The following is a 13,463-nucleotide window of genomic DNA, read 5'->3' as shown; positions in this document are numbered from 1 at the left end:
GACATTGAGGCCTTGAGGTCTGTGAGGCACAACCGCATACTGATGGGTGGCGATATCCCTTCTAACATAACTTTTAAATGGCATCATACTCATACTGTAGTCCTTGAACATTGATAAATGTATATGTGGTTCAAAAACATCAACATGATTCAATGTAGCTAACTTAGCTTCTTAGCTTAGCTTGACGAGATGAATCAATTGGAGCCAATGGGAATGCACATCACTGTGTGTGAGGGGCGGGGCCCTGGGGTTTTTAGGCAAGTCACACCTGGTGGTAGGTCAGATCTGTTCACATTTCAGTGTGATCTGTGTACAGTGATTAAATTCCAGCTGGTTCATGTTTGTATGAGTGCGGCAGTAGCTCAGGGGTAGAGTGGCCGGATGGAAGCCGTGAGGTTTCCAGTTCGATTCCGGGCTCCCCCAGAAGAGTTACTGTCAAAGTGTTATTGAACAAGACGCTGAACCCCTAATTGTTCCCGATGAGCAGGTTGGTGCCTTGCACAGCTATACTTAAATGTGAAGCTCTTGCTGACTATATCCAGGCGCTTTGCGTGCCCAATGTTTCCTTTTTGCTTGATATTATTTGATGGGGAGACAATACAATCACAAACTGCTGGTGTCCTTATAATCAAACATTTCTTTTTGCACTTAAAGGGGAATACCACTCATTTTCAACATTGAACTATGTCTTTAATACACCTTAGAGCTGTTGTGTGGAAATAAGAAAAAAAGTTCCCCCCCCTTCTATGTTGCCTTGAACAGGAGAATTGATTGAGGTCATGTGATCAGTGACATACGCATGGTGTACTTTTGGCTCGGCCCTCTAGGCTGCTGCATTCACTAGAATGGGGAATCTCACTTCCAGCTGAAAAGGTGCGACTTGTAGTAGTTTATAATGGCATTATGGTTATACAGTATATCACATTTCACAAGACATAGATAATATAGATCAATTTGCTGAAAATGCTCTAAAAAGTCTTATTCAAGACTATTTCAGCTGGAAGTCAGATTCCCCATTCTAGTGAATGCAGCAGCCTAGAGGGTGGAGCCAAGAGTACACCGTGCGTATGTCACTGATCACATGACCTCAATCAATTCTCCAGTTCCAGGCAACATAGAAGTTTTTTTTTTCATATTTACAGCTCTAGGTGTATTAAATACATAGTTCAATGTTGAAAATGAGTGGTATTCCCCTTAAGACGTGGTCTGACCATTCATTATATTGTCAACTGTGTGATATAACAGTAATGACAACAAAACTATAATAACAGATTAGTGTGACTTACTGTATGTTACTGTTTTACAGTTCAAACAACAGCTGTAGACAGGATGGCCAGTGGAACCTCAGCTTCCATCAGAGGTGAGTTCTATTAAAACACATGAAACCAGCAAACTGATACTGATTTAGTAACATCTGTTATCTTTATGAATATTATTTATTTATTTTCCCAATCAGGGAAGAACAGCGACCCGACAGAACTGAGAATTGTTCTGTTCGGGGAACCAGGATATGGAGGTAAACCCAGTGGAAAGAGTTCAGTAGGAAACATCATCCTGGGCAGACATGTCTTTGAAAGAAACAGAAGAACAGTCAAGAGTGTCATGAGACAAGAGGAAGTGTCTGGTAGAAAGGTCACTGTGGTTGACACTCCAGGATGGAGGTCTACTCATCCCCTAGATCTGACCCCAAAACGTACTCAGTTAGAAATCCAACAGAGTGTGAATCTGTGTCCTCCAGGACCCGATGCCTTTGTCCTTGTGATGCCATTGGACAACACATATGAAGGGACAGCGATGTCAGTAGAGGAGCATTTGAGTCTTCTCCTCGGTGACCGAGTGTGGCGACACACTATTGTGGTGTTCACTGTGGCTGATAAAAACAAAATGAGTCCTGTGAGAGATCTTATTAGATCTAGCCATAGCTTAAGATATCTTACTGAGAAATGTGAAGGCCGCTTCCATGTTCTTAACATTAGTGACAGAGGAGATAGAAGTCAGGTCACAGAGCTGATAGAGAAGATAGATCAGATGGTGACTAGTAACGGTTGTCACTATGAGTTAGAGAAACACGTCTCAGAGGAACTGAAGGAGATGGAGAGAACTATCAGCAGAAGAGCAGAACAAAGGATGGCAGACGCTCAGAAGCAAACAACTGGACTTCCAAAAGATACTGGTATGTTTTGTTTTACACACATATTGTTACATGAGTCTAGTCTAGGTAGTAATGCACATTATTATTAATTCTATGATGTCTCCTGGAGGACATTTGTTCTGAACACACCTATCTGCTGTTAATAATCTTTTTTTTTAGCTATTTATTTAATAGATATTAAGAACAACATATAGACCTGGACATTGTAGTCTTGTTTCTTAATCATATATCAATCCTGGCATGCCTAATGTGAGCATGTTGTTATACTGTAGGTGGAAATTTCCAAACAAAACTACAAGCTCACAACACATTGTGTTGTGAGCTTGTAGATCTGCTATTTTCACTATTTGTCGTGTGATGAATTATGAAATAATGATATGTCTTAAGTGGTTAAATAAGAAGCTGTCAAAGAAAAGTAAACAATGTTTTCTCTGACAGGACTGACTGACCTCAGGATTGTGTTGTTGGGAAGGCAGTATTCTGGGAAGAGTTCAGCAGGAAACACCATTCTGGGAGGAAGTGGTTTTAAAGTTAATCAGAGAGGTCAGAGAGGTCAAAGGTCAGTGCAGTGTCAGGTGAGACATGGTGAAGTAGCAGGGAGACATGTGACAGTGGTTGACTCACCAGGCTGGTACTACAACAGTCCACTACAGGACACCTCAGAGATGGACGAACAGGAGATTCAGAACAGTGTGTCTCTCTGTCCTCTTGGACCACATGCTGTTCTTGTGACGGTTCCTCTTCATAGAGCATTCACCAAAGCACAGAGAGTAGCATTAGAGGAACACATGACACTTCTGTCACAGAGCGTGTGGAGTCATGCTATAGTACTGTTCAACTATGGAGACTGTCTGGGAGACACAAGCATTGAGCAGCACATTGAGGCTGAAGGGGAAGACCTCCGCTGGCTTGTTGACAAATGTGGGAACAGATATCATGTCCTCAACAATCAGAAGACAGATGACACTCAGGTCACAGAGTTGCTGCGGAAGATAGAGGAGATGGTGACAGGAAACAGAGGTGGACACTATGAAGATGATGGAGATGTTTCAGAGACGTTGTCAGAGAGGAAGAAGATCACAGAGGAACATGTCCAGACATTCCTGACCAAGACACAGAGACAAAGAACTGCTCTGAAAGCTCTGTTTGAAGGTGATGTTTATCAAGTGTGTGTGTGTGTGTGTGTGTGTGTGTGTGTGTGTGTGTGTGTGTGTGTGTGTGTGTGTGTGTGTGTGTGTGTGTGTGTGTGTGTGTGTGTGTGTGTGTGTGTGTGTGTGTGTGTGTGTGTGCGTGCGTGCCAGTCTGCCTCTCTGTCCTTGACCCCTAGCGGTTCCTCAGAGTTACTACAGGGGGGCCGCCAAATCTTTCTGTGATTGGACCTTTTTTTTACATTAACCACTTGAACCCTACAGTACAGAGTTACAGGTCAAGTTTACTCAGTATTGAGGGTTTAAGTGGTTAAATGTCTAAAAATACACATTAACATGAATCCAATAATAGATAAGATAATGTATAAACAAAAAAATGATTTACACAACATTGATGCTAGTGCTGTCAAACTAATCTATGAAGCTATCTAAGAAATCTATGAAAATGTATTGGGGGTCCCTAATACAAGGGGTCCTTGGCCTGGAAAAACGTTGACCCCTGTTATAACAAATGGTCGAAAGTTATTAAGTACATTTACTCAAGTACTGTATGCAAATGAGATAAATAATACATGATAAGCAATACATACATTAGGAGCATTATTAGATTAAGATAAGATCTACAGTATAATGATGAGGGGTAGCAGTATTAAAGTAGTTAAAATAATCTCCAACATTAAAGCATCAATAATTATAATGCAATAACAAATATTTATTATTCTGATATAGGCTTTTTTTGCATAATGGGTCATTTTACTGTTAAGTGAACTAATGTAGTGTGTGTGTGTGTGTGTGTGTGTGTGTGTGTGTGTGTGTGTGTGTGTGTGTGTGTGTGTGTGTGTGTGTGTGTGTGTGTGTGTGTGTGTGTGTGTGTGTGTGTGTGTGTGTCTCAGGAGAGCATCAGAATCTACCAGATGTGAAGGTGATGTTGGTTGGTGGAGAGCAGAATGAGAGAGGTAGAGCTGGAGATGTCATACTGCAGGAGGCTGTGTTTAAACGAACTCCGGTCAAGGTGAGTAATATTATATGGATGTTATGTTATAATGAATGACTTCACTCAAATTGACTGATGCACACCTGTACATCAAGCTTTCAAACACTTTTGAAAGCTTTGAAAGCTTTTTTCAGTTTCAGAAATCAGATTATGGCATGCTATTAATCCCATATTACTGTGGCACTGTTAGGCAAAGTGATGGAGAATGATACATTCAGTTAGTTAATTTCTGGTAAGCTTGAAGAGGAACTCCAGTGAAGACAGAATAGAGTGAATGTTTTGATTATTATGACTAACATACAGTAAACTTCATATTCCAGGAGTTTAAAACTCAGACTAAACTGACAGAATGTGTCAGACAACAGAGACAAGTTGCTGGAAGAAAAGTGAGTGTGGTGAACTGTCCAGACTGGTCGACTACACCTCCATCACAGAAGATCAAAGACGTCCTTCTACATGGTGTGACTCTGTGTTCTCCTGAACCCCACGCTGTCCTGTTGACTGTTGATGTCAGGTCCAGTTTCTCTGAAGCTGACAGGAGATCAGTGGAGGAACACATGGAGTTGCTGGGGGACGGAGTCTGGAGACACACTCTGGTTCTGTTCACACGGGGATGGTGGCTGGCAGAGAGACGTGTTGAGGAGTTCATAGAGTCTGAAGGGGAACCTCTGAGGTGGATCCTGGAGAAATGTGGATACAGGTACCATGTCCTCCAGCTCCACAAGTGGGACATTTCAAGAGTAGAAAAGCTGATGGAGAAAATAGAAGACATGGTGATGAGGAACAGAGGACACTTTGGACCTTCAAGACAGATGACACTGTTGGAAAGATTGAAAGGAAGAACAGAAGAACAATGGAAGAAGAGAGAGCAGGAGATCGTAGAGAGGATGTTGAAGTCTGTGGTGACGGAACCAGAAGAAAAAACCCTGCCAGCTGTCAGGAGAAGGAACAGCATGGAACTGATTCCTCCAAGCAGTGAGTATCAATATCCTGCAGCATATTGTCATTGTTCCTGTGTGTGTGTGTGTGGTGTGTGTGTGTGTGTGTGTGTGTGTGTGTGTGTGTGTGTGTGTGTGTGTGTGTGTGTGTGTGTGTGTGTGTGTGTGTGTGTGTGTGTGTGTGTGCGTGTGCGCGTGCGCGTGTATGTGCGTGCGTGCTTGCGTGCGTGCGCGTGCGAGATGATGAAGTTTTCGTTGTAAGAGGTCACGGTCAAAATCACATCATGGCTCATATGTGAGGAACTAGAGACATGTAGAGATGTTGTGCTGGGCTGCAGGGTTTTGACATCCAGGTGTGTTTTTATTATCATTGTAAATGTCTTGCTGTCTTCTGTTCCAGTGAGTGGTGGAACACGCTCTTCAGCATATGACACCATGAGTGATGCTCCTACCCAGACTGATGCTGATGTAAGTGTGATAGATGAAGCTGTTTTATAGATTAAACTTAAGTTTTTTACATCAATCACACACATTTTAATTCTTATTTATTTACTTTATATTTGATTTAATTGTAAGTCTGTGGTGAAGGAGCCAGTAGAATCAACCCTACCAGCTGTCAGGAGAAGGAACAGCATGGAACTGATTCCTCCAAGCAGTGAGTATCAATATCCTGTTTACAGCATATCATCACTGCCAGGTGGAAACCTTGTATGTCCAATACTGTTCTTTTCAGATAATGGAAAAAAGAACCTGTGTTCCAATGGATTCAATGTAGTTAATATTTACTCACAAAGTCGTTAATACTTTTCATCAAATCAATATTTATAAAAAACACACAATGGTTTTCCAATCATACTGTACCATTTACACAAATGACATAAGAATGGATGGGTGTGTTTTCATTAAACAGCAGGCTGCCATGAAAAGATGAACCTTTGTGTGGAAGAGGTCAAGGTCAAAATGACATCATGGTTCATATTATCATTGTAAATGTCCTGCTGTCTGTTGTCTTCTGTTCCAGTGAGTGGTGGAACACGCTCATCAGAATTTGACACCATGAGTGAAGTTTCCAGCCTGGCAGACACTGATGTAAGTGAGAGAGAGGAAGATGTTTCATAGATGAATCACACTCATGTTTATTTTTTATTTCTTTACCGTTTATTTGATATCATACATGATCCTTGTATCAGATTTATTGCGTATCAAAATTGATGTTATTTTGACATCATACATATTTGTTCCCTTTTCCTCCCTGGTTCTTACGTCTTTATTAACATTTCATTAAATTTAGTTGAACATGTGTGTGATGTTTATTGATGTACAGTAAGTATCTGTTAACTGAGAGCTTTGTTAACAAATTGAAATATATTTGATCATATTTTTCCATTAACATTTTTCCGTTTTATATAAAAGATTAAGCAGATTTAAGTACAGACGATTGATATACCATCCGGCCGATATATCGGGATGATATTTGCGTTTTTCAAGAATTACATTTTGTCAGTGAATTTTCCCTCTCTTACCTGTTGATAATGCTCACAAAAATCACACATCAGTTAGGCTCTGGTCTAAACATATTACATTTTATACATTTAGAACTATGAGCTTTCATTGACGTGCACATGTACAGTATTTAAGCGTTATTTACAATTTGTAAAGCTCAAGTGTATTGTTTTATGCCGTTTGATGGATCCTGTATTAATGTACACTGTTGTGTTTCAGTCTTCTTACAGAGGACACTTTGGACCTTCGTCTTCATCACATGAGACACGACAGAAGACACTGCTTGAAAGACTGACAGGAAAGACATTTTTAACACAAGAAGAATGGAAGAAGAGAGAGGAGGAGGTGATAGAGAGGCTGTTGAAGTCTGTGGTGATGGAGCCACAAGAACCAAGTAGTGAGTCTTACTACTTAAAATCACAAGACTGGACGAGTGGATGTTCATGAAACTTAGAGGGAATTATCAGTAGGCTGCCTTGACGAGATTATTACTTTTGGGTGTAAAAGGTCAAAGGTCAAAATTATATCATGGTTCATATGTGAGGAACAGAGACATGTGGAGATGTTGTGGTGGGCTGCAGGGTTTTCACATCCAGGTGTGTTTTTATTATCATTGTAAATGTCTTGCTGTTTGTTCTCTTCTGTTCCAGTGAGTGGTGGAACACCGTTTGAAACAGAAAGTTCACCTGCCAAGGTCTCTGATTGGCTGAAGAGACATCCTGGACCAATAGCTCCCTCTTCAGGATATGACACCATGAGTATTATAGCTCCCAGCCAGGCAGACACTGATGTGACAAGTGTGAGAGTCGAGATGAAGATGTTTCATAGATGAAACTTTTGGCTTGATTTATACTTTATTGCACGCCAGTGTCACACGACAGTATAGCAGATCTACAAGCTCACAACTAGTGATGGTCATTGTTGTTCTTTTCAGTGTACTGAATCATTCAAATCAGTTCACTAAAGCGTAACTTTAAGTTGTACAGATGATAATGGTTGTCTATGTATTAATATGAACATCTACATTGGTTGGCGTTCAAACCGGTTTAGGTACATTTTTATTTAGCCGTTTATGACATTTATCTGTTGATGACTAAGAGCTTTTCTTTTGTACAAAAATGTATTTTATGATGTATATATGTTGTTGTATGAGAATAATGTAAGAACATGTATCTAAACTAGAGCCTGATTGAAGTGTATCGTTTTATGTTTTATGTTCAGTGTTGTTTGCAGCATCCTGTATATTAATGTACACTGTTCTGTTTCATCTGTCAGGTAATAAATCACTGCTTCATGTAAAAGCACAATACTGGAAAATTGCTTTCTTGCAGTAATCTCTTTTACTAAAATATGTTTACTATCCATACAGATGATTAATAGACCACAGACCCACAGAGCCTAGTTCCTCCACGTGCCAGAGCCTCCCCGAGTCCCAACAGAGTATTTCCGGAGAAGCGGACTGAGTGGCCCTGTCTTTCCCTATAGGACTGACCGTGGGTAGCTACTGGGACGTAAGTCGGGGCTTGATCAACCCTGGCTGGGTCACCTGGGCGAGGGTGTATGTTGTATGTTGCGAGACCCGAAACACCCGATGACCCCAGGCTACAACACTGATGATACGTCCCAGTTGCATCCATGTGATGTTTTTCTTTATTATACACACAGATTTGGACAATTAATAGGTGTAAACATGTCTGTTTTCATGAGGGGAAATGACCACTTCTGGTATAAAGAACACAAACAGTTGTAGGCTCACACCTCACTCTTTTAGCCTGGTGACTAGGTTGCACATAGTTTTTTACACTTATTATACAGAGCTGTTAATGTCCCAGTGTTTTAAATCAAGGAAAAGGCTGACACGTTACAGTCATGTTATAGTTTGACCTCAAGATGGCGAGGTTGAGCCATATTCAGTCAGATGATACCTTGAACTACTTTACATGTATTGTGTATTTAGTTACATATACACTGACATGAAATGTATGCATGAAAATGTATTTTAAATGTTGAAGTTTGTTTCTGTTTTGTTACCTTGGAAAACAAAAACAAAAACAAAACAATATTAAAGTTCCACGTGTGCCTTTTGAAAACCTCAGGTTATTTCCCCATGTGGTTTCCTGTTCTTCGGCTACCATACAGGGGTTAGAATAACACACACACGCACACGCACACGCACGTGCATGCATGCACGCACACACACACACACACACACACACACACACACACACACACACACACACACACACACACACACACACACACACACACACACACACGCCCCAGGGCTCAAATTTCCACAGTAAAGGTGCAACAGATGCCTGGATTCTAACACGTGCTGTACTGTACATACATGAGGTAGAAACCTTTATTAATCCCAAGGGGGAAATTCAGTTTCAGTTTCATTTAGCTGATGGCTGCTCAAATGGTCATGGTGAGTGGGGGCAGCTGTTTTGAGCAAGTGTTTTGCTCAGGGAGTCAGGGACACATGCATACCAGTGGCCCAGAACACATGCATACCAGTGGCCCAGGAACACACTAAACTCACAGTCTTAGTTTTAGTTAAAGCCTGGGGTTTAGGTGTGTGCATGCAGTTCTCTCATTCCCAAAGCTGTTATTTCCCCAACTGTCAACCTATCTGCTCCACAAGCTCATGAGTCACATCTTGACCTGTTGCAAAATGTGTACAGTATATATATATAATTATCATAAAAGTGTTTTTGAATTCCCTAAATAGATTCGCCAGGTACTTAGAAGTGGCTAATGAATGTATGTTTGCAGGCAAGAAAACACGTGTCTATAACATGTGTATCACGTGTCACATATACTGTAGATGCCACCCATCTACAGTATATGTGACATGGGACACACATGTTGCAGACACGTGGATTGAGATGAACGACAGTGTTCAGAGGTGGGAGAAAATATGTCAAAAAGGAACAGAATTCGAGGTTAAATGTGAACACTAGGGGATGGCAATTGGCATCCCCCCGGGACCCCGAATGACGCCGCTGCTGTCCTGCCACCTCAGCCCTTTTGTCCGGTTGTTGTCAGTCACCTGATACTCTGAGAAATGACTTTATCGCAGCAGAGGCCTTGGTTCTTGTTCATCCCCCCACCTGTCCGTTGTTGGCCTACACGGTACCCCTGTACCACCAGAGGAGAAGATGTGTGTTAAGAAATTCAAAACAAATTCAAAATCTCCCAAACATTTCCGATATTTTTCAGAAAATGTCAAAAATAGCAGCGTGGCACGAAGTGACATGCTGTGAGCTTGTACATCTGCTATTTTTAAATAGACAACGTATAAGATAAAGTGGTTAAAATGATTGTGATGCTGTTTTAACAAATTTAGTTGGGGACTCCCTGGAACCCTCCCCCCCAAGGACCCCTGGGAGTCCCCGGACCCACTTTGAGAACCACTACCCTAAACCACCCTGGACATAAGTCCTAGAAGCTTCTTCCTCCTTCTGTCACGGTCCGGCCTTGGACTTTGACGGTATTACTCAGCCCTTGGACCTTGACTGCCCTTATGGTCTTGGACTTATTAGGACTGTTCTGTTGTTCTGTATTAGTCTTGTATTTCTGTTATTCTGTTGCTACCTTTTTGCCTTGTTGTTCTGTATCTTATTTTTGTAGTATCGTTCCAATTGTTTCCTGTCTGCTTAGTCCCCCAGCCTATCCCAGTGTTGATTGTCAGTTGAGTTCACCTGGGTCCTGTTATCCCTGTGTCTATGTAAACCCTGTGTTTGTTGACAACCTTGTCGGTTTGAAGTTCCCTGTAGAGTGAGTCTGTCCTGAGAATGCATTTGAGAGTCCTGTTTATCTGCCTTTGATTTGCCCTTATTTGGAATATCCTCTGTTTTAGTTTATAAACACTTTGAGTTACTGGTTCTGCTTCCTGCCGCCTGCTTTTGGGTCCTCCTCTGTACTCATTCCTGACACCTTCAGACTATTCTCACTCCCAAGCACTCCTCTCTACTTGTATCACGTCTTGTCGCCTTCTCTCCCGTATTTGAGTGTGTCAAATATCTTTTGCTGTGTGGGAGCTGTGTATTCTACAACTTCTGCTCAGTGGCACAGTGAGATAAATATTATACCTGCTTATTCTTTCTCATTTTTATTTTGACTTGACAACACCAAGTATTATTAGTTTTCTATTATTATCTTGTTGTTCTGCTGTATTGTTGTTAGCACAGTCCTTGCGGAAGATGTCCTGGCAACATTCCACGGACAAATATAGCCCTCTTGTGATTCTTGATTTTTGATAAATGTGATGAACCCACAGTGTTTGAAGTAGTTTACTTTTAGCGCCTGACTCACTGTATGTTCCTGGCGGTGGTATTGTGACAGGATGTGTGTGTGTGTGTGTGTGTGTGTGTGTGTGTGTGTGTGTGTGTGTGTGTGTGTGTGTGTGTGTGTGTGTGTGTGTGTGTGTGTGTGTGTGTTTGTGTGTTTGTGTGTTTGTGGGTGTGTTTATCTGAAATTATATCCCAGACAGGTTAAATAAACAAGCTGCAGACAGCAGGGGAAGGAAAAGAGTGTCACACACATAAGGCGTGCTTCCTTCATGCCTCCGCTCCAACCAGATTCCACCAGATTATATGTGTGTGTGTATTTGCATCCATGTGTGTGTTTGTTTGTGTTGATGTCCTTGCTTGCATGTATGTATGCTTGCATGACTGTATAGTATGTTAGTACGTACATGTCTGTCTATGCATGATGGATTGAACATTTACCTTCAAGTGTATGTGCACGTGCGCGAGTGTGCGTGTGTGTCGTTGTGAGGGTTGGACAGGACAGGGTGTTGTAAGGGTGATAAATGTCTGCCTCGTTAAGATGAAAATCCGGAGAGTAAACGTGCTAACTCCAAAAGTATAAAAGTACACCCGTATCTTTATACAGGAAACATTATCGTGTGTGTATATCTTTGAGTATATCTGGGCTATTTTTAGCCATTTCACACGCCCAACCCCGCACACACACACACACACACACACACACACACACACACACACACACACACACACACACACACGCACACACACACACATACACGAGGGCTTAGTAGTTAGAACGGACACATGCAACAATGGTGAGCTTCATCTTGGGCAGGGCCCTTTGAGACAGAAAAGCCTCTAACGTTCTGCTGCATAATAGTGAGCCCTCTCTAGTTACACCCGCTACGGTTAAGACATAATCGACTGTCATGGGAGGCTCACTATTGAGCAAGAATAGGATTTCACTTTTGCAATCCCAGAAAGGATATTAGTGGGAAACGTAAAGACTTGGAATACCCTGACCATGACAATGCCTTCTGATGCTAATCTGAGCCTTTTGTGTACTTTTTACATCACTGGTTATTTTCTATTGTGTGTGTTACAATTGTTTTGTTTTGTGTTGTGGTGTGGGGGTAGAAGCTCAGAAGGGTGATCTTATTATCAATGGGTGATTGGCTCCAATCCCTAAAAGGAGATTATTATTGTATTGAAGGGATCAGCACTGTACCACAGCCTGTTGCTACTGAGGGCTCCTCTCAGCTACATAGATTGACGACAACTTGATGCAGGTTAAACTGTCTTTTATTGGCCTTGCATGCAAACACTCAGATGTACATAAATACTGAGTGTATTTCATCCCTGCCGTGCTGGGTTTGTTGCCTTGCCACTCGAATTTGGTTCAGAATGTTCAGTTGCACTTCAGAATCAGAATCAACTTTATTGTCACATCACAGGTTTACATGTTTATAACAGTGGGTGAAATTCGTTTTTTGAGCAAGCTCCGTTGTTTTAGTTATTTCCATAAGAGAAAGGGAAGAAGAAGAAGAAAGGGGGGGGGTCAAGGGGGAAGAGAGCTCTCTTTGCAGTGTCTCTGTCTCAGTGCAAACTCAGGTCAAGCACTCCGCTAAATAGATAAGCCACAAACACAAACACCTGCCACTCAATTAACCATGGCACGGCTCCCACGAGCCTCTCCTCCCATCTCCATAATGCCCAAATCACACCCCAGTGACCCCACTACCACAGGCACAAAGACCACATACCGGTTCCTATTGCTGAAAAACCGTTGAGCCACGAGACATCCCTTGAGCAAAGGCACTTACTTAACCCATGGATAATCTCATCCTCTGCTCCTCTGTCATTGTCCATAGAAGTCAAAGGTTGTTCCTGGCTGGTCTGCATGCTGTTGTGTTATTCAACCTATCTGGTTAATGTGTTGTTGGTCATCACCAACACATTCCAATCATCCTTACTAAGTACAAAGCTAAAGAATCTATGCATTGCCATTCACAAGAAGAACAAGTTCTTAACAACCTGTGAGGTCAAAGGAATATTAATATTACCCGATTAAACAGGACTGTGTTCTGCTCACATTTCCTAGTTAGATTAAATGGATATTAGTTATGTATCTATTTTATTTTTTATTTATCTTTGATTTGGTTATTGAATCTTACTCTAACAGCCTATACCTCTCCTCAGTCCTGGGTTTCATTCTCACTGCTGTTGCTGCTATGACAACTGCATTTCAGGGATCAATAAAGCTTGTGTTTGTCATTCATGACCGCTGAGACTTTTTCATAGATCATTATGATTACCTGTTTTAAGATTACAATTAATATCGATAGCAGCTGACCTATTAACTGACGCCGATATATTATATACAGTATTAGGTTGTGTACCATTACACTAGACCATTACCTTCATTTAAATATGCCTGATATGGATAGAGAT

General features: G+C 41.5%; 2 protein-coding genes across 2 annotated transcripts; both read left to right on the top strand.

The window, feature by feature from the left end:
• Positions 1-2,574: 2,574 nt before the first annotated feature.
• On the top strand, positions 2,575-4,072 carry LOC311060044 (GTPase IMAP family member 7-like; the record flags this gene model as incomplete). Its single annotated transcript, XM_084078169.1, has 2 exons — positions 2,575-3,304; positions 4,065-4,072. 2 exons carry the CDS (start codon positions 2,575-2,577, stop codon positions 4,070-4,072), a joined length of 738 nt encoding a protein of 245 aa, XP_083934295.1.
• LOC311060578 (uncharacterized protein) lies at positions 3,264-7,796 on the top strand. The gene is made up of 8 exons (XM_084078812.1): positions 3,264-3,304; positions 4,194-4,312; positions 4,615-5,269; positions 5,633-5,700; positions 5,809-5,887; positions 6,254-6,321; positions 6,955-7,132; positions 7,386-7,796. The coding sequence occupies exons 2-8, from the start codon at positions 4,226-4,228 to the stop codon at positions 7,565-7,567; spliced, it is 1,317 nt and encodes a 438-aa protein (XP_083934938.1). The 5' UTR covers positions 3,264-3,304; positions 4,194-4,225; the 3' UTR covers positions 7,568-7,796.
• The last annotated feature ends 5,667 nt before the right edge of the window (positions 7,797-13,463 follow it).

The sequence above is a fragment of the Gymnoscopelus microlampas genome (assembly GCF_963454915.1).
Source record: "Gymnoscopelus microlampas genome assembly, chromosome: 14".
Lineage (NCBI taxonomy): Eukaryota > Metazoa > Chordata > Actinopteri > Myctophiformes > Myctophidae > Gymnoscopelus > Gymnoscopelus microlampas.
The sequence above is the reverse complement of the archived record's forward strand: the minus strand, read 5'-3'. Positions and strand labels throughout refer to the sequence as shown.

Coding starts and splice junctions, on each gene's coding strand:
- LOC311060578 (XM_084078812.1), top strand. CDS start 4,226: ATGTTGGTTGGTGGAGAGCAGAATGAGAGAGGTAGAGCTGGAGATGTC. Junction 5,701..5,808: donor CTACCCAGACTGATGCTGAT/GTAAGTGTGATA, acceptor TTTAATTGTAAG/TCTGTGGTGAAGGAGCCAGT. Junction 5,888..6,253: donor GGAACTGATTCCTCCAAGCA/GTGAGTATCAAT, acceptor CTTCTGTTCCAG/TGAGTGGTGGAACACGCTCA.